Here is a 21795-nt window from a genome sequence, read left to right on the forward strand (position 1 = left end):
CTGGACAACCTGTTCCAGTGTTCTACTACCCTCATTGTAAAAAATGTCTTCCTAATATCTAATGTAAATCTACCTCCCTCTATTTTAAAACCATTACCCCTTGTTCTCGAACTTCCTTATTTATATAATTTTAAAACACCTAGATTTATTTAGACACCTACATAGAATCCTACATAGAATTTTTGCTTGAAATTATGTTTTATATCCGTCTAAAAATAAAGTAAGTGGATTAAGTTCACAAAGAAACTGTTATTGATGATGAAGAGGAAAACTAATATAAATATACACAAACTTCATGAGTAGAATATAACTAAACTATTACATCCATATTCAAAAGGACTACGCACACGTACTCAAAAAAAGTTTGATAGACTCCTGGGAACAATTTGTCATCCTATATTTTAGCTTCTCTTATATGAGAAAACTGAAGTGTAAATTATAAAAGACAATGTGAACAAACATGAAACAATTTATATCAAAAGATATAAACATTTTAGCATATAAGTAATTGTGTATATGTAATACTACAAAGGCATTGGTCAAATGAACATGATCAGAAAATGTTCATAATTACATGACAGCTAAAAATATGGTTCAACAGATGAATAGAAAAAGTCCAACGAAGTTTACCTGTCAATTTTAATAAAATCATAGGCTGTTAACCTCTTTTAAACTTGAACAGTCTTGATGCTTAATAATTCAGTTAACAATAATAAAAACCTACAAAGCATGCAGGTTATGCCACAAAACTAGTACAGAAAATACCAAAGATGTAACAAGGGAAGAACAACATGTTGGGGTTGCCCCCAACCATGCTGTGACGTGAGTCATGGGACTCAGCTTACAGAGTGACTATGCATGTTTCCACTACATTGCAATGGATGGGGAAAAATAGATTGTAGCTGAGTAGCATGCAGGCCAATCAATCTCAAAGGTGATCGTTATATGTATGATTTATTTAGATAACCTGTGTAAACGTGCTGACATGTTGCTCTGCCTGGTTAAAAAGCACCAGATCTGCATTCTTGACTGATCCAGCTTGATTTTACTCCTGCGAGAAGTAAGAATGGTACGCAATGATGTTAAAACACGGTACCCTTTATGTTGCTTGAGTTCTGGAAACAGCAGAAGTATGGATTCCTACTTATGTAAAAATGTGTTTTCTAGATAAGTCACACATTTGCAAAACATAACATTTATAGCTGTTGATTAGAGCTTTAAGCATATCCAAAGACATACTGAAAGAGCTAAAATTAGCAGAATATCTGAACCTCTTAGATGTATATTGGACTTAGGGCTGAAATTTAAAAAAAAAAAAAAAAAAACCAAAAAAAACCCAAACAAAAAAAAACCCACCACCCACAAAATCACACAAACAAACAAACAAAACAAACCAACCCCAAACTGCCTCACCCCTAAATCTCCAAATCTCTCCCCAACCCCCCTAATCTCCCCCCAAACCCAAACGACAAACAGATACACCCACACTACATATATTACAGCTTTAAGCATCCTCTAAATGGTACTAATTAGACTTTAAAAATAACAGATACATATTTTTCCTTGCATTTAATTTTCAAGGTTATTCCTGGTCTTCACTAGAGGCTAAATATGTATCTCTGATACACTTTCTTAAAGAAGTTGCAGGCAAAACAACAGAAAAAAATCAATCGTACCAGGTCAAACATAAAAACATCTTGGCAAGCAATTTTGCAATGAATTGTTAGCTTTTTTAACTGCATGACTTAAAAAATAGGTATTTCAAATAGTTTAAGGTGCATTATAGATTGTAACAGAGAGACAGCAATGCAAAAATGAAAACCCATGCCTAGCAATGAACATGTCATTTCCTGAAGTAGCTCACATCTATGTTTTATTAGTCTGGTATAAATCTAATCTCACTTCTCACCAACGACTTATCAAAGGCTCACCAAAAAATGTAGCTCTCTAACAACTGCAATATAAACTTCTCCCATTTAAAGGGAAAGTCTGAAAAAGCAAGCTGAAATAATCTCCAAAATGAAAGACAATTTCCTTACTGACTATGAACTAGTGTACATGATGTGGGTTTTTGTTATTAATTTACGTATCCTCCTATGGTTGTCTTTCAACTATGTCAATCCTTAGCCACTTTTACAAATGTGAGCTGGTTAAAATTAATACTAGATAATAATACCCCATAAACAGCCAATGCTGATCTTTAATTTTGAATATCAGAGGCGAGAAGGCATAGATTTTGTTACCCAATTCTTACATATAAACTAGTGAAGAACCAGGTGTCTTTAACGGCTGGATAGTTTCCAGGTAAGGGTTAGATTTAACACAGTTACCAGAGCAAGAATAAATTACCTGGATTCATCAGACATTGCTTCCACAAAACCAAGTTTTATTAAAACATACTAAGGTGGCCAGTATCCTTTATTCAGATTAATAATATGTAAAAGATGTTGCAGCTCTTGAGCAGACATTATCACTTCCTTACAAAGCACAGTTTAAAGCAAGTTATGAATATTGTTTGCTTTGCTTTTAAGAGGCCTCTTAGTAACCTAAAGTCTTCTCAACTGAGAGGTCACCATAATACATGGAGTAACAGAACCTCCAAAAAGTAGAGAGAACAAATCAAGCATCAGGAAATGAGGTGCTGAAATAACAAATGAGTGTAATACTATTGAACACTGCACTCTACAATCAAAGAACCTCCTAAAGAGTCACCTTATTATACCTTTCAAATTTAAGTTTAATTTAACTACACTTTACTAGAATAAACATATTTTCTAAAATTTGGAAAGCACATAGGTAAATTCATTGACAGTTCAAAATAAAACAACCCAAAACCTAAAAAGCCCACAACAAATAGTAAAAAAAAAAAAAAAAAAAAAAAAAAACCCACCAAAACACCAAACCCACCAAAAACCCCAAACCCCAAAAGAAAATAAAACAATCCAGACAAAGCAATCCAGGCTGTCTGCACAAGTAGATACACTCCATTAATGCCCTTGTGTCTTCAGGTGCCAGGGGAGTTGACAGCAGACACAGTCTGCTGTGCTGTGGCTCCAGTGCAATCTGAATTTTCAGTGTCTCCCAGGATCCTGCTGAAATCCATGATTTTGCTTCCCCTCTCAATCTGCAGCTGCCGACAACTGACTGCTTTCCTAAAGCTGACCCAGTTTAAGGTCCTTTCGAAGGTTCTTTGAACTGACTGGTTCAAAACTCCCAGAATCATCCGAGAAAACAATATTTTTTCATTCAGTGATTCTATTTTTTCTTATCATTTTTACTTTACATATCCACCTTATAATACCGACATCGTTCCCTTGGCTTCCCCCATCATTTTAACTTCAGAACTCAAAAACTGTTGTTATTGCTCTCCTTAGCTTCAGTTAGCATCTCTGTTAGATTGTCCAGTACAAATAATGCTGATTTCTGCAGAATTCAGTGAGCTTTAAAAATCAGATGCAAAGAGTATTAATATTCTTTATTAATATCTCCTCTAATCTTTTTAAATAGCAGTTTGCTTTCATCTGTTCTTCACAGAAATATTATGATTATATAAAAGGAAACATGTCCTTTGTCTCTGTTTATTCTGCACATATATACTAGATTGTCTCTTCAACTAAAAATTTGGAAAAGCTTGTTTTTCAAAACCCTTTTATAAATGGTTTTGTATATATTTATACAGTTCTGCTTGGACTTCCTACCCTCTTTAGCTCCACTTTCCCACTTCAGTTTGTTCACTCTCAGTACAGTTCAACAACCTCAAATCACAATTGTTTTCTATTTCTAAGCAGGAAGAGTCACACTGTGAAAGAATACCATTGGTATAATACATTAATACAAAACAGAAAATATGTAAATTTTACCTCCTTGCTTTCCTCCAAATCTGAGTCACTGCTAAACTCTTCTGTATGCAGATTTTCAAAATCAGATTCTCCCACAGCTATTGGTACTGTAACAGTAAGGCTTGGGTTGTTTATGAATGAGGTATAATCACTGCCACCTATAACAGTGGCCCTTCCATTCTCGTTTTTGCGACAACTCGTATCTATCCTTATTTCAGTGACGGTACAGTTGGAAATGTAGTGGTCTCTCTCATCGTTCAACTGATCTGTTGCTGTTCTTTGATTTACAACAGCTTGTTTCCCCCAACAAGACTTCTGGACACATTCACCTGCTTTTTTCTTTACATAATCTACTCCCTTCTGAATTCTTGCAACAGCGATCTGTAAATTGTTCATTTCATTATCATCCTCTGTAGGCGAAAGGCTGTCTGAACTAAATGAACTCAGCAGCAAGGCCAGAAAAAGGTTCAATACCTAAAAAAAAAAAAAGACAATACAGCTGAATTTTCTCACTTTCATTTGCATGCTTCTTCTGTCACTCATCACAAACAACTTGGGCTTCATGTTTTCCTTTGCCGTATAGTAATCTGGAAATTACACAGTAAATAAAATGTAAATGCAATTTAAGCACAACACCTGCCCCAATGTAGGATTTTTGTAGTTTTGCATTGTTGTATGACCTTGAAGACACTTGTAAATTCTTTTTCTGCTCGTGCTTGTAGAAGGTCAGAAGTAAACAATTTTTTTGGTACTGACTGAAAAGATTCAAAATGTTTACTTCTCTGGTATGGCAAAACACTCTGCAACAGAAGACAAAGATTATCTGTGCAGAAAACAGTTTTCTTAAATGCTGGTCCAAATTCACACAAATATTTTGCTGTATGCAACTTAGAAAATGTGAGATACACCCCATCTCCTAAGTTCCAAGTCATTCTCTTCCCATGGCACAACAAAACACAGAACAGATATCAGTTACACAAGCCCAGAGTTTACCAGGAGCTCAAATGGTACTAGGGTACCCAAAGAAACAGAGTAGCAGCTCTTAAAGCCTGCAGATCAGTTCTTCTACACATCTTTGAAGACAACAAAACAGAACTATGTGTTGGAAACACAAAAAAATCTGGATAACAGAGCCCTGAACATACAGCAGGGATTGTCTACACATGTAAGGAATTCGACTAGAGCTATGGTATAAAATCAGAATACTGAAAATACTGTGGAAAAATTCACAGAGGTGAATACTTTATTCCACAAAGATCTATCTTCTAGTTTAGAAAATTATTTAAGGAGGACGTTTAGTTTTGTCAACCAATTTCACAGTTCTCTTCATTATAAGACAATACAGGCACATCCTCCAAGCTGAGGATTCTATATAGGATTAGAAAACTAACAAACTGAAAACTCTATTTCAGAACCCATACTTGTAACAAATTCAAAATCATAAAAAGCATACTTAAATAACACATTTAATAATGCTTAAAAACTTAATTAATTTCTACTACCATTCTTTCTCTAAATGAATTCTCAAATTATTTTGTCTACATACCACTAGGTTTCCAATCACCATGACCATCATGAAGACAGTAAGGCACATGGGTTGGCCTGCAACCTCCATGCAGTCCCACATCGTTTCTATCCATTCTCCACACAGCACTCGAAACACAATCAAGAAGGAGTGGAAAAAGTCATGCATGTGCCAGCGTGGAAGTTCACAGTTCTTAGAGATCTTGCAGACACAATCCTTGTAGCTTTTCCCAAACAGCTGCATCCCAACCACAGCAAAAATGAACACAATGATGGCCAGCACCAGGGTCAGATTCCCCAGAGCCCCCACTGAGTTGCCAATAATTTTTATCAGCATATTTAGTGTTGGCCAAGATTTTGCCAATTTGAAAACTCGCAACTGAAAAACAAAAATACAGAGACATTATTTGCAGTAGTTACAAAAACACTTTAGAAACAAACAACAGATTATGAGCTAGTGACTCTTAGCAATAAGAAAAAGAAGAAACTTCAACATGCTTCCAACAACCATAGCATACACAGAAACAGGAGTTTCACAAAATCTACACTTTTAAAGCGTAAAGCTAAATATATACAAATTTTAGACTTTGCTCTTTATTTGTGTACTATATCTGTATTATTTTCTACATGAAATAAACAGCGCATTGGTTGAATTTCTTCAGATAGTGAATTCTAAACATGGCACACACATCAACCATTATGTGCAGAAATGAATTTAAAAAACCAACAAAGCTCAACAGGATTCTACTGAAGGAAAATAAAGGATTCTGAAATCCTTGAAGAATGAGGTCTTCCAAAAGAATATTGCCTCCAACAAATTTAAAAAGCATCAGACAGATCCACAGTCTGGAAATAAGCGCCAAACACAAGCCCTAAGTCAAACATCTCAACTTACAAAGGGGAAAAATGTATAATTCATTCTCTTTCTTACCCATAATCCACTCAAAATAAAAATGGTATTACATATTTGTTATTTTCAGATAAAAGTAAAATGGAAATGCAAAAAGGAAAGAGACCACAGGGAAAGAATGTCTCATAGTTCATTTCTCATTTTTAAAATAAAAATATTTTTCTAATAAAATAAAGCATTCCTTTTTTTTTGCCAAGTGGGAAAAGAAAAAGCAATCTTTTTTAAATTAAAAAAAATAAAATAAGTTTATAACCTCTACATTTTAAAACAACACTTCTAGTCTTTTTGCAATTTCCAGATATGGAAGTAGACAGAAAACTACAAATGTTTTATTTATTTATATCTTTCAATATGCAGTAAATAAATGGTACACTTCACTGTGCTTTACTCATCTGTGTTAAAACAATTACAATAAAATTACAGTTTTTTCCCTTGAAAAAATATTTAGTTGCTTCTGAACCACAGAATGGCACACATTATTAAATGATAATACAAATAATTTTGTAAAACATGCTTGCAGAGATATCCTGTGACACTCAGTAAAAAATACACATAATATTACTAAAAAGTGTCTTATTTACATGACTACAGTTAAAATACAAATATAATGCCTTAATTAATGCAGATATATTATTATCATAAATTTATTTACCAATCTGAATGATCGTAGGACAGATAATCCATCCACACTTGACAGAAAAAGCTCCACCAAACTAAGAGTAACTATAAAACTATCGAAAATATTCCAGCCAACTTGGAAATAATAAAAAGGATGCATGGCAATTATCTTGAGAACCATTTCTGCTGCAAAAATTCCAGTAAAAACCTGAAGGAAGAATGTTTATTGTTACTTTATAGATGAATATGAATAAATTGAACCAGCAGACAAAGAACAACTACAAGAGGAAGTAACAACCCTCTTAGAGCAGTAAAGAAAATTATCACAAGCTGAACCTAACAGAGAAGATAAGTGGCAACATCAAAATGAGCTGTAGCATAACTGTTAACTTCAGTTAAATGTGAAATCCATTTAGTAACAAGCAAAGAATAAACTATTCCTACACGCCTCCTGTTTCCTCCTGATATCTGTGATCCATCTAATTAAAGGAACTATTCTCAGCTGTTCTTGCAAGCTGCTTTACCAAAGGTGTGTGGAAAACTATGAAATGGTCATAAATTGGAGACTGATGTGCTATTAAATGAAGTCTTCATGAGAACTCACAGATACAGTAAGCATATCTTCTCTTTCTAGCTGCCAAAAAAAAAAAAAGGTCCAATTATGCCAAGGCTCATGTTTGAAGTAAAACTCCTTTCTTCTTCTGAATGCCTCTGACGCCTGCTGAAGCAGAAGGCAAACAAGGCCTCTGGAAAGGGAGTAAATGTATTGTATTTACTGTAGATGTAAGAACACCAGTATCTACAGAACTGCATAAATTATTATCTTTTACTAGAGAGATGAACAAACTTTAAAAAAATCAGGAGCACTGAAAGTCTTTAAAAAATAGTGCTACAGTTCAAACAGCAAGAAATCAACTGCTGAAACTACACCTATAGCTAACTAGGAGTAAATACAAATTCTTATCAGCACAGAGGAATACTTATACTCACACAGCTCAAAATTAGATTAATATTAAGCTACTTCATTACATATGGAAGGAAAAAAATGGTTGTGTTGCCCAGGAAAAACATGCAGACATTATCACAAGACAACCCTCTGCAACAGCTATTGATCCTCACCTATCATCGCTTATCCAAAGGAAAGACCTTCCCTGTCTTTCTTCTCAAATACATGCTGACTCTATTTTAAATAGCAACATGACATTACTCGCCACAGACAATGATCTCTGACTCCAGGTTAAGGTGAAAACATTGAACTATGTCTGTATAGGCTAAAAATATCAGCATACGATTTAAATGTTGACACATTAACAACTCTGGACTTAAAGTCAAATATGTTACCAGCATGTACTAGAATTTTGTATATTCTAATAACCAAATCGTTATATTATTTTGATACATCATAATCATCTTAACTACCAGAATCACTTACAATAAACATAGGTTAAGAAGTATAGCAGATAATGTTATCTGTATTATTGCCATTATAAAACAAACAAACCACTCCAAACCTGACCTACAGACTGTGTCCACTAGGGAACAAAACCCAATGGTATCAACAGATGGTCTTGGAATACCTCACACATTCTTTGCCTTACAAATTGTTATGGACCAATCAAAACAATATTCTTCAAAGAAAGAGAAAAATAACACAAAAATAACAGTGCAAAATAATAATCCAAAAAACCATCCAATTCTTCTTGTGTCATCAGTGAGACTTACAGCAGAAAGGACCTAATTTGGCTCCTACTTTGCTGGTAATACCAAACAAAACCAAGCAAGATTCTGATTTTGTGTAATTCAAACTCTGGTTGTTGAAAACTCTATTTGCCAAAATTTTGATATAGAAATGAAACTCTTAAATACAACATATCTCAGATAGTATTTTTATACTATTTTTAGCACAATTAAACCTTTAACATTTATTTTATGGGATTATAATAAAAATCATAAAAGTAATTATATTTCAAGACAAACCAAGTTCCAACTATGTCAAATTATACAGTTTGACGGACGTACCTGATTTCCTATTTTAAGTACATTACTGAAATTGTCAGTCATTGGATAATGTTCCATGGCCATAAACAGTGTGTTTAAAATTATGCAAAGAGTGATAGCCAGATCAACAAGTGGATCCATTACAATAAATTCAACTACTCTCTTGACTTTTAACCAGGGCTCCCAACAATTCCAAATTAAGAAAGTGCGGGCAAATTTATACCAGCAAGGTGGACATTTTTGCCTGGATTCTTCAAGTTCTAGGGAAAAAAAAAAATATACAGTGAACAAGTTTGAGAAAGTGAAGATAAATTTTTGTTTACCTGCTTTTTCAGGTTTTAATCTTTATCCGTAGAACCATTAAAGATGTTTGGAGGAACCTCCTCAGATTTCCAGGAATGTAACTTATTATTGCTGACTAAAAAGGTTTTAGAAGGCTAGAAGAAAAATCTCAAGACTTTTGAGGTAATAACTGAAAAAGCTGTCTATTTTTAATATCATATGATCTCATTTTAAAAAGAAAATTATTTATTGCTTAAATTTAGGGATAGTTTTCTCAGTAAAACTTCAAACTTCATAGTCCTCTCAAATGTCTAATTATTTATTTTTGGGAAAAGTATTCATTAATTTCACCATAAATAGGTTTTTGAAAACTATTCAAGCTTTTTCAAGAATTTAACTAGTAATAATTTCACTCTTCCAAATAAACCCACTACAAATTCCCCTCTCCTTATTAACTAAGGCCTGGTCTTTAATTCTCTGTAGCATTTTTATGGTACAGTTAGTAGAAAATTTATCACAAGGCATTTCTTCCAGTAACTGTATTGCTAAACATGAATAACTATTATAAAACACATGCATGTTATCTATTTTAATTAGAACGTGTTTCTTAGGTTAGCCTCCTTATCAGATGCCTTCATTTATTTTTTCACTATGTACATGCACTGTTGTTCTATTGTTGAGTTTATACATATACAATGGCTAAATATTTTTTGTCTTCTGTATTTGCACTGTGATATAATACCTTCAAGCAAGTCTAAGACTATGTCAAGAAAATTCATGCATCTGCAGTTATAACACACCTTCCATTGTATTTGTGATAATGCCAGCTATACTCATAGCTCTTTGCCTTAAACCGGGATCCTCCAGCAACTCCATCGGTATTTGATATGAACTTGTACGCCTCTTTTTTATTTCTATTTCTGTAGTAGTGCTCTATTAAAAAAAAGGGGGGGGGGCATAAATTCAACTTTAGAAATACTGTAAAACAGGTATCAAAGAATCTTCAGTTATTTCAGTTATATATATAAAGCTTTGTATTTAAGTGCTTTTACATCAGATTTTTTCTATTACACATATAATACATATAATATAAGCCTAGTATTTTTTTAAATGGCTATTTTCATGTTATAGCTCTGACTATTGTTAATACTTACAAAATACTAAAAAAAAAGATTTGGGTATTTGTTTCCCAGATTTCCACTGCATTATAGTTATATATACCAATACTTCACTTCTAAACTAGTTCAATCATAAGTTATTTATAAAAAGTCACTTATGCTAGGAAGTTTTCGACAATAACAACTACTCTCTAAAAGTAATTTTTATAGATCAGTCTTGATATCTATACACATTCAGAACTTATTTAAAAGATATATTTTACATTGAATAGCTATAATCTGATTTATTTTGTGAATTTCAAATGAAGAAACAAAAGACGTCCAACTCAATTGACCCAAAAAAGGATTTTAAAAAAAAAAAGCTGTGAAAAGCTGTATTATAGTTCTATCATTGAACACACCTCAATTATAAAGAAATTTTGGAAGTATGAGCATGGGCAGATTTTTTTTCAGTAAATTAAATAAATGCATGAAAATGAAAGTATAATAAACTGCAAGAAGTTTATAACTGTAAGCAATCTGGCTGATACACTTTCAGATGCTGTAACCTGTGTAAACATTTTTGTTTCAATAAAAGGTTTCTAGGAAAAAACATGCAACAGATCCCGCTGCTCCATTCCTAAAGCAGACTAAGGGAAAACTGACCCGAGGGAGAAATGGAGGAATGTGCACATACTTTTTTGTTTTTTTTTGTTTTTTTTTTTTTTTAAAAGCCCGGACCCTAGGAAGTGAGATACTCAGATCATCTCTGAGACCCAGGAGAAAAAAAAAGAAAGAAGCTCTGAGAGCTTTTAAAATGTCAACTTAATCTTAAAGGCTATGCTACCTTTGCATGATTCCAAATATATGAATGGGGGAAAAAAGTAGAACCAGCAGATTACTGATAAGAGATTTAGGAAATACATTTAAGAGGAGACTAAAACCATAAAGAATTAAAAAAATCAAAACAACATAATAATATGCAGAATGTCTAGAAAGCTAAGCACCCTATTTTGGGTTCTAAACCAGATTTAGCAATGGAACATTACTAATTTGATTCACTACTCAGGTGCATGCATATCCTTGCTCTGCAGGTATACAAAAAAAACCCCACTTTTGAGTGAATCACTGTAAACCCATTTAACTACAGTAAGATATGCGAAACATTCACAACTTCTCAACCATTTTCTAAGCATCTCCCTCCATAAAAACATCATCTGGTGCAATAAAGAAAGGTCATGAAATGTGGAGTAACTTTAAACTTTCTTACATTGTCATCAGTTGTCGGTTTATCTATTACCACTTCTGGCAGGAGCTGTCCAGTAGGTGACAAAAGACCTGGTCGTCCATCCACTAAGGAAACCACTCCATTGCAATCCACAGTGCTGTGCATCTTCCCGTTCATGGGAAACACTGTCAGCCTTCTTGATGACCTACTGGCCTGACTAATATTACTACTGCGCCGTTCACCGTGTCTGCGCGGCAAAAAGAGAGAACCTCTTCTGCTCCCATTATCCTCAAACGTGCTGTGCTCATCATCAGCAAAGTCATTTTCAGATCCTATCTCTCTTCCATATTCTCTAAAACTGAAAAGACTTGTTCTGCTACTACGTCTGGGAGAAAACAGGGAGCCACGAACACTCAATAAAGACTGCAAAGGAAACAAACAAACAAAAAAGACAAGCTGAAGATTTTAAATATACAATATGTATGTCTATGTATTAAAAAATAATAAAAATTTATATTCCCCAGGAATCTGTCAGTGTTATTTTTAACACAGTGCCTTAGGTAGATTTCAGACACGTGCACTAGAGATGAGAATCATCTGAATGGGTGAATTTACAGTATACCTAAAACAATTATTGGAGAGAAAAAATGAACATGCATAAGGCCATAGTAGTTTCCATCTCTGTCTTAAAGACAAAAATCAGGATTTCTATTTCAAATTAAGTAGGAAAATGCAATACTGTTGTGCATGTTAAGACCCATCAGATCCTAAACAATAAAATGAGAGAGATTAAAACAATTGCTTAGGTACACTCTAGAAAATAATACCAACAGTAAGTCAGAATTTAAAATAATGCAATATTATTTTTCCTTGGTTGTATTACTTTGCAAAGTAGCAGTGAAGTTTGTTGGATATCGCAGTTATCTCACAAACCCCCAAAATGACAACTGCACTATTCACAGTACCTGGTGGGGTGATGTGAACGGCTTCCCATAAGCAAGTCTGTTTCCATCGAAAGAAAAACGGAAACCTTTCCTTCTGATACTGCCATCTGATTCAGATTTTGGAAGCTTTTCATCCTTCATGTCATCCTCTTCTCCAGAGAGCTCCCTCTGCCTCCTTTTCTTCCTTCTATTTCTCCTTTCTTTGGCACTTTTTGAGCTAAGCTTGGATGCTTCTGAAGAACTATCTGAGGGTCCACCAATCCCACTTTCACCGCTGTACTCAGTCATCTCTGCTGCAGCTGCTACTATTGCCTGCCACAACAATTATTTAACATGATGCTTTACAAATCACACCGTTTTTTAAAGAAAGCTATAGTCCTTCTTCCTAAGATTTCTATCAAATTACTTCTAGATGCGTGACAAAAGCCTAGATAGATTTGTGCAAAACTTCAAACGGAATTCTGTCATATTGGTTAAAATAAAAAAGCAGTTATGAAAGTTGCCATTTGAACAGAGCTCTACTTTGCATCTATATAATGGAGTCAGCCCACATTGTAGATAGCATTCTGCCCCAAAGTTAATTAGAAAACACTTGAAAATTAAGAAATTTATTAGAGTGAATGCAATTGCAAACAAAAGAGCTAAACAGATTCATACTTAAGTCTGCATTAACTTAGTAAACTAATTTTAACTGTTACTGTAAGCAATAGCTTCCTTCAACTGCTGTTATGAAAAACTTTGGAGCACTATTTCCAGTCTAATTCACTGGTGATAACACAAGTAGCAAAAATTAGTCAGAAATTTAAGGATAAAAATATTTAAACTCTAGTCAATGCTTGTTAAATATTTCACAAGTATTGCAATTGTTTCTAAGCTGAGAATTTGGAAAAACATCATGACAGGTTACTAGATACTACCCCTAGATAAGAAATATTTATTTAAAAACTATTGTTCTGATTTGGGGAGTACTTTTTGTTCTCAGTTCAGAAATTAATGCTTTAGACATTATACATTTAAAAAGCAATAAAAAGCCATAGAGAATGCAGTTTAAAGGATTTGTGAGGTATATAAGAGAATGGCTTTTAAAAATATTTTAATTTATCAGTTTTGTTTTGAATGAATAGCAGGCAAAGGAATACATTGAAATTCAAACATGTTAGAAAAATACCTGAGCTTCTTCTTGCTGCTTCCTCAGCTGTTCAAGCATCTGCTGCAAGTCTGCCTCCCTCTGTTCTGCTTCAACCATAGTTGCTTGATTTTGTTCTTCATAGGCCATGGCAACCACAGCCAAAATCAAGTTAATCAAATAGAAGGAACCCAGAAAAATGACCAGAACAAAAAATATCATGTATGTTTTGCCAACAGCTCGCAGTGTCTATAGGAGAAGAAGATGATAAATGATCCATCTGGTGAAGACATGCATCAGTTCTACAGTTCATAAGCATTTACTCAATTTGAAGATTCAGATTTTGCTTTCACAGAGTATTTTTACAATTTAAACTCAATACTGAAGTTTTTCAAAATAAGATCTTACCATGAAATACAATGTAATGTAATACACAATTGTAATACACAATTTCATTTGTGTATTACAAATGAAATACACTTTGTAAAAATTAAATAATGGGTCAATAAAACCTCATGTGCCTCTTCAGAAATCATGTGAGATTCCTGTATTAAGTGTCCATGTCTAGTTAATTCTACAACTGAATTTGCTTCCTTTCATAAATACTGTTCATTTCCATTTGCTAACAATAGCAATGGTATGTAAAAAATATGAATGGCCTTTCCATGTTTGATTTGGGGCCAGTACGACACTAAACACAATTTTTACTATACACTCACCAGCCGATAAAGATTTTCCCAGTAGTCCTGTGTCATCAGTCGAAACAGTGACAAGAAAGCCCAACTGAATGTATCAAAACTAGTATATCCATAGTCAGGGTTTCTACCAGCTTTCACACAGATAAACTCTTCTGGGCATTTACTAGGAAGAAAAAAAAAAAGAAAAAGAAAGAAAAATTAAAGCAATGCATATAAAAAAATCATATAACACTAAAATTGTTTTTAAATTATTGTGCCTTGAGCTTCTAATGAAGATTCATTAGATCTAATCTGTGAAGGGGGGCTGCTATTTGTGCCTTACATTTTTTAAATTAGTGAGGAAATTAAAACAGTGTTCCTTAAAAAAAGCCAGCAAAGAGCAAACAAGTAAACGAAAATCTTTCCTCCTACCTTCTTTCACCATTATACACAAAATCAAACTTGTTTCCAACAGTGTGGTATTACCTCTGCAGATACCTCTCCAATGGAAACAACACATTTACTTAATACAGTGATTCCATAAGGTGAGTACTTCCATGCAAAAAAAAAAATAAAGTCAGTATACATATTTTATGCTGAATTCTGTCTGAAAGCAGGGTTGGCATATCAGATTTCTTGGTTTCTTCAGGTCTGTGAATTAGTCAAGTCAAATTAACAAATCCTACTAATTCCTCAACAGCAAATAACTGTCATAGTGATAGCTTTATCTCCTGAAACTGTACATATCAGTTTGATAGCAGGTGATCCAATCTTGATATGAATTGTAGGCACACTGTTTCAGTTATGATTCCATTCTTGAAGGGTAGAAGAGTTTCTTGCCTCCAAAACCTCCACAGAAAGACACTATAAAGATTTATTTTCATATATGTGTATGTATATTAGATGCGTATTTACACACACATAAAATTATCTTAGTTACATATTTACATAAATTGTTTACGAAAAAAAAGATTTAAGTATATCTGTGTTAATGACATAACCACCCAAACTAAGGGTTGGACTGATACATCATTAGAATATAAAATTACATTATTTTGTTGTAAAGAATTGTCATAAAGAAAGAGCAAGACAGTGCCATGCATGCAGTCCACAGACAGAAGAATCCTGAAGATGTCTTCCCAAAAGTTGGTCATAAGTCCCAGGCACCCCCTGCCTATTTTAGAGATGAGAAATGGTATGAAGCCCACAATAAAGAAAGATGTTTTTAAGTCATTGATAATGCAGTATCTACCTGCTGAAATAGAATTTTCTAGTTACATAAGAGTTTTTAAAATAAATTTACAGAGAAATATTTTCTCATTTAACATTTTTACTCATTCAAGTGTTTACTTACTATGAACTATGACCACATATTATTGATTGTGAAGTTAGTTAGCTAAATTGGCTTTTTAAGTTCAGAGTGATTTTTTTTTTTAACATTTTGTTTAGACAGGCAGTATGTAATTTTCAGTGTACCTTACCCTGCATCTGAGCTATTGCCACAAAGCATATAATCCTTTTCTCCCTCTATGCGATAGAAATGACCTAAAGAAAAAAACAGGAAGTGACATGATTATAAATACAAGGGGTTTTTTTGTGCTTTTTTTTTTTTTTGTGAGATGAACCTATGTTCATGTTATCATGGTTTGAATGTTCATAATCTCTCATTCATGTTTTCCCAATAAGGGGTTAAAATACTAGCATATCCATACTGGTAAGTAAAGTTACAAAATTAAAGGATAAAATAAAAACACAATGTAAAAATAAAATCCTAGAACAATTATTAGAACAACATAAATTGCATATACTCTTCTTGAGTCATAGCAAACACTGCATATTCTTCCAAAATCTGATGTTCAATAAATGAGAGGAAGAAAGCACAAAGCATAAAACTCCTTTTCTTATTCAGTAGGTAGACTGTAATCAGATAATTAAAGCCTATCTTATTTAAAATGGAACTACTTAAAATGGCTGGCTAACAGTTTTGAACTCAGAGCAACATTAACTAGCACACCCTGTCTTCAAAAACACGAAGGTAGCATTTAAAAGGAAGATGGATGTTCCAACGACGTTATAACAGCTGCTGTACTATAAACAACTTTACAGCATTTTTCTTTTCATTATAAGGTGGTAGCCTTCAGAAATAAAGGAATATATTTTGTTATTCATGATTAACGACTGTGCTGTCCTTAGAAAAACAAGAAAAAAAAAAACACAGATAGAAAGATGATAACAAATTGAGGAAGAAGTTGATATGAGTGAGGGCAGACCTCATTCAGAGAGACCTAGGTAGGCTGGAAGAATGGGTCAACAGGAGACAAATACAAATGCAGAGCTGTGTATCTGGGAAGGAAGAACCCCTTGCTATGATACAGGCTGGGAGCTGACCAGCTGGGGAGCAGCTCTACAGAAAAGGCACCGGGGGTCTCGGCAGACAGGCAGCAAGGTGAAGGTGAGCCAGCAGGGCGCTTTGGCAACCTCCTGGGCTGCACGAACAGAAGCACAGCTGGCAGAGCGAGGGAAGTGACTGTTCCTCTCAGCTCAGCACTCATTAGACTGTACTTAGAATACTGCGTCCTGGTTTGGCTCCTCCAATGCAAGAAAGACATTGATAAAGTGAAGCAAGGTCAGCAGAAGGTCAACAAGATGATGAGGGAGCATTCACCCTGTGAGGAGGGGCTGAGGGACATGACGCTGTTCAGCCTGGAGAAGGGAAAACTGTGCAGGGAGTTGGTAGAAAGCATTCAGCAACTACAAGGAGGTTATCAAGGGGACAGAGCCAAGTTCTTCTCACTGGTGTGTGGCAGGAGAACAAAAGACAACAGGTATAATTTGAAACAAGGGAGGTTCTGACTCGATATAATGAGAAACTTTTCAGCATGAAGACAGCCAGCCACTGAGATCTGGAAAAGGGACAGAGATCTGGAAAAACCTCTTATCCTAACTAAACTAATGTTCTGTCATCCTCAATTAATATTCTAAATGTACCTTTCAAGCTGACAAATGGCTCTGGTTTTCCCAGGGTGAAACGCTATTGTAGTAGTCAGAAATAGCCCATGGGATGAAGAACATAGGAAGACAGGAGGATTCTAAACTGAATATTTAATCAAATCTAGTTATGCCAAAAGCCTACCATTTAAGAACAGTACTTATACAATGTTAGAAAATTATAATCCAATTACTTCCATAATATCTTTAGAACTGGCCAAAACTCTAGATGTTCAGATACTGATCTAAATGCCAGGTGTCAGTACTTCAACATGTGGACCCAAGATCTGTGCATCTTTTCAGAAAGTGAATCTGGCCCTTTTCCTTAACAAATGAAAATGCACAGACGTCACAAAAAGTCACTAGAGGGTATCACATTCAGTTACAACTGATCAGCATTTGATATGCTTGAAAGAAATACTAGAAGAACCCACAACTAAGCCCACTGAAATTCTAATGCAACTGACACATACAAATGATTAAGAGCAGGTTATATGAGAAAGAAGGAATACAAACGCAACTAGATGGAACTTCCTTGCCTGCATCAGCACTCTGTAGAGTCTCCTAGCAAAGTCAACAGTTGTAGCATAGGGAACAACTGACATTCTGGAAGATTTTAGTTCTGTTTTTTAGTTTTAGATTGCTACTTAGTAGGAAGTGGAAATAGAGAATCTATATATTGTATTTGAAGAGAGAATTCACAAGTGGGTTTTTTTTTTTGTTATAAGCTATCAGCCAAAATATCTGATAAATATTATTATCACCACTCCATTTCCACATCTCTTCTTAGGCAAATAAACTAGCCAAAATGACAGATTGTACAGAAAACGTAAATACAGTCACTGAATCTCCAGAACTTTAACAATTCAGAAGTATACAAAGAAAATCTGAACATTCCAGAAACAGCAGAGAAGTTTAATGTGTATTTTTAAGTAAGTAAGGAAATATGACTCATCAAAAGTCAGCCTAGAATAACTATTTTCTTTTACTTTTGGGTCAGTGAGGAGGAAAGCTAGCATACATTTATTTTTACTTAAATACACTACTTTTACAATTAATTATTGAGCAATAACCTGTAAATCTACTTCCAGAAAAAACACAAAAATGAATCAAATATTTTGCAATTAAAAGTTGTTAAACTACATCTCACTGTGCATTGTGTAGTACAACTTTACTGGTGCTATCACTTAAAATGACATAAAAAAAACCCCAAAACCAAAAAAAAATCTGTGTGTTTCTGAACCAGCCTGCATGTTATTCACTTCAGCCTACGGAGATTAAGACTGTTGAAAAATATATGGATAAAGATGTCTTTGTCAGCCCCCTTAGTAACAACAGTAAGTCCTACAGACAAATACCATCTCCTTTCCCACCAGAATCTCTACTTGCTGAGCGAGTTCTTTAATTTCCAGAGAGCAACAGATTTCTTACCTCTACCTAATAATAAAAGTATATCTTAAGTAGGAAATCTCTGATACTTATCTAGTGCTTCTCTTCTTATTTATAACCTAAAGATACAAGAAGAGCCTAAGAGAATTGGTTTTGTTTGGCCCTAAGAAGGCTAAGGGGGGGGGGGGAGTCTTCATGCTACCTACAAGTATCACATGAAAGACTGTAATGAAGATGGAGCCTGACTCTTCTCAGAGCTGCACACCGGAAGGGTAAATGGCAACTATCAAAGGTTTAGGCATGGGAAATTCTGAATTGATATTAAAAAAGTTACCATGAGACTAGTCAAACACTGGAAGAGGCTGCACAGAGAGCCTGTAGTATCTCAGACCTTGGAGATATCAAAAACTTGACTGGACGTGGCACTGAGCAAGCAGTCTGCTCTAACTAGACCTGCAGCTGAACAGCAGTTGGTCTGGAGAATGTGGAGATCCTGTCCAACCTACATGATTCTGTGATTCTAAAACCAACCTAACCCTATAAACACATTTCTAACTGCAGTTAATGGAAAGAACAATCATATCAGCATGGGTTTGAGATGCAATACATACTATCCCTACTCTCTGTCATCCTATTTAATGGATTTCTATCTTTAGCCTATAGTATGAAATGGTAATCTTGTGTGTGTGTGTTTATACACAAAAGAAACATTCAAGGCCAGGTTGGATGAGGCTGCAAGCAATCCGATCTAGTTAGAGATGTCCCTGCTTCTTGCAGGGGGATTGGACTAGATGACCTTTAAAGGTCCCTTCCAACCCAAACCACTCTATGATCCTATGAAAAGTTTTAGCAAGTTACAACAGTATTTCTTACTTTCATTCTCAATGTATGCTGCCCAGTCAAACACTGTACCATTGAAGTATGGAGATACGTATTTTTCAAAAGATGTTGAATTTTCTGATGGCCAGAACAAGCATTTATTTTTCAAATTGCCCATGAACAGCTGCAGTCCTATTAGTGCAAATACACTCAGGCAAAACACAGTCAAAATCATTACATCTGAGAGCTTCTTCACAGACTGAATTAAAGCTCCAACGATAGTCTTCAAGCCTGCAAACAGAGGTAGATTTTTATTATAATATTAAATATTTAGCTAAGCTAAAATGCTATGTGAACTACTCCAACACACTATTGAGTATCATGCACAGCTTCACAAAAATAGTCTTTAAATGTTTTTCAAAGGAAAAAGATACCAATAAGTCTCATAATTCCTGACAAATTAATTTGAAAATATGAATGGGAATGAATGGTACACATTCCAAAGTGTCTGCTCTTCAAATGAAGAAGTAACTTTTTATTCATGCTCTCTATACATGTAAACTACATGTAAAGAAAATTGTTCATTTTATTTTCTTCTTGATGCCTCTTGCTCCAAACCTTTGCCGTTGTTCTATTCCAATACACAAAATATTGGTTCTATAACAGCAAACAAAAACAGAACACAATTGCATTGTAGTAGAAATGTTAATGATTGCATTCTACTGTATTCCATTCAACTGGAGGTGGGGTTTGGTGAAGAAAGGCATCTTAAGGTAATCAACACATCATGCAATTCCCATGCTACTCTTTATTATCTTATTCCTTTGTCAGGGATTCAACTTTTAAAACAGACTGAAATTTTCAATCCCAAATGTCTTCAATAAATAGTAATATTCACACTAGTAAGAGAAAAATGAAAAGAATTACTTTTTATCCTTAATGTGGGAGAGAAAATTTGACATCACAAAATGGAAATATACACAGGCTATATAATTCAGTTTCTCATGCAAGAATGTATTAAACTCTGAGGCTGAGCATTTTAGAGAATTAGAAAAAGGAATCTAATTGAAGTTAAAACTAAAACCTGGATGCTTCTGTTAAAATATGAGTTCAGCTTCTGTGGAATTCCAGTCAGCCTCAGTGTTTAACCTTGCTCTCACCTGGAATGACTGATATTGTTTTCAAAGCTCGGAGAACTCTGAATGTTCTCAACGCTGAGACATTGCCCAGGTCCACAAACTCTGTCACATATCTGTAGTGAGGGATTCCACACACAAACACAATGACAGCACACACAAAATTAAACAGAGGTGATGTAGAGCGCCTACCATTTTACACAGTTACTTCTTACCTGGGATTACAGAAATAGTTTTCAAAGCTCTCAATACTCTGAAAGTTCGAAGAGCTGAAACATTGCCTAGGTTTACAAATTCTGTTATATACCTGTAGGATTAAATCACAGTTACTCAGAATTAAGATAGAGTGTATACTACTTACCTGGACCTGTAACCCAGACTATTTTTTTTTTTCAGAAGGGGCAACTTTAAATGAAAGATCTGCATTCATATTTTCCTGTTTCAAGTAAGTTTTCCCTAAGAAGTACATCCTTAAGTATTTCCATTGAATGCAAATTAAAAAAGAAATTCATTTCTCTGATTTTTTTTTTGCTTAAATACTATTCAAAATGGATTGTTCAGTGGTAACTTCTCTTTTGTATTGTAGTATAGTCCACTAATTCTCCTGTGTGCTACATTAGTGTAAAATATTAAAATGGAAAAAGTTGAAACACAATACAGCTACAATTCATTTTAAATAAACTGAGATAATCCAAACACATTATTACAGATCCAAAGAAGTTCTGACTGATATTTTACTTTAAAAAAAATTATATACTTACGCAAAGGAAATGACAACAAAATCAAGCCAGTTCCAGGGGTCACGAAGGCAAGTGAAATCATTTATACAGAAGCCTCTTGCAAGTATTTTTACCAGAAATTCAAAAGTATAAATTCCAGTGAAAGTGTACCTACAAGAAAACATCCAAGCAAAAGTTCAAGATTGTCATTCAGTGATACAACATCACAGGCATAAGGGAAAATCACTCAAAACCAGTGATTGGTACGTATACTGTAAGAGCAATTGCAAACTCACATAAACTATGACTGTTTTGCCACCATTCTTCTGCAAGATAATTGGATTTACTTACTTATTTTATCTGAAACATATTCTTGTCATTTCTGGCATATAAGATTTTGAAATTTCATCAGAAATAATAATAACAATGACTAACATGAAGAAAACACATTTGCTGAAATAAAAAATTTAGCATGGTTGCCATGTTAGAAATAAAATCCAT

At 34.3% G+C, this 21795-nt stretch overlaps 1 protein-coding gene and 1 long non-coding RNA gene across 4 annotated transcripts in view; one reads left to right on the forward strand and one right to left on the reverse strand.

Annotated features, from left to right (window-relative positions):
• The window catches only part of LOC147600200 (uncharacterized), a 61657-nt gene extending 49943 nt beyond the window's left edge, over positions 1-11714 (forward strand). The window contains exon 4 of one of the 3 annotated variants that reach the window (XR_015258909.1): positions 11581-11714. This is a non-coding gene — a long non-coding RNA (uncharacterized LOC147600200). Of the gene's footprint in view, positions 1-4057; positions 4436-11580 lie in introns of those variants that run through there. The other 2 variants (XR_015258910.1, XR_015258911.1) reach the window with 2 other exon arrangements.
• LOC104481836 (sodium channel protein type 2 subunit alpha) overlaps positions 1-21795 on the reverse strand; it is a 48429-nt gene that overhangs the window by 22783 nt on the left and 3851 nt on the right. Inside the window, exons 4-16 of the mRNA XM_086750863.1 lie at positions 21337-21465; positions 20791-20882; positions 19494-19730; positions 15725-15788; positions 14286-14427; positions 13609-13815; positions 12462-12752; positions 11572-11919; positions 9972-10104; positions 8911-9149; positions 6926-7099; positions 5386-5742; positions 3861-4313 (exon numbers count right to left, since the gene is read on the reverse strand). Coding sequence (XP_086606989.1) covers positions 3861-4313; positions 5386-5742; positions 6926-7099; positions 8911-9149; positions 9972-10104; positions 11572-11919; positions 12462-12752; positions 13609-13815; positions 14286-14427; positions 15725-15788; positions 19494-19730; positions 20791-20882; positions 21337-21465 — 2866 coding nt within the window. The remainder of the gene's footprint in view (positions 1-3860; positions 4314-5385; positions 5743-6925; positions 7100-8910; positions 9150-9971; positions 10105-11571; positions 11920-12461; positions 12753-13608; positions 13816-14285; positions 14428-15724; positions 15789-19493; positions 19731-20790; positions 20883-21336; positions 21466-21795) is intronic.

The sequence above is a fragment of the Chlamydotis macqueenii genome, chromosome 6 (assembly GCF_036417535.1).
Source record: "Chlamydotis macqueenii isolate bChlMac1 chromosome 6, bChlMac1.mat, whole genome shotgun sequence".
NCBI classification, from domain to species: Eukaryota; Metazoa; Chordata; class Aves; order Otidiformes; family Otididae; genus Chlamydotis; species Chlamydotis macqueenii.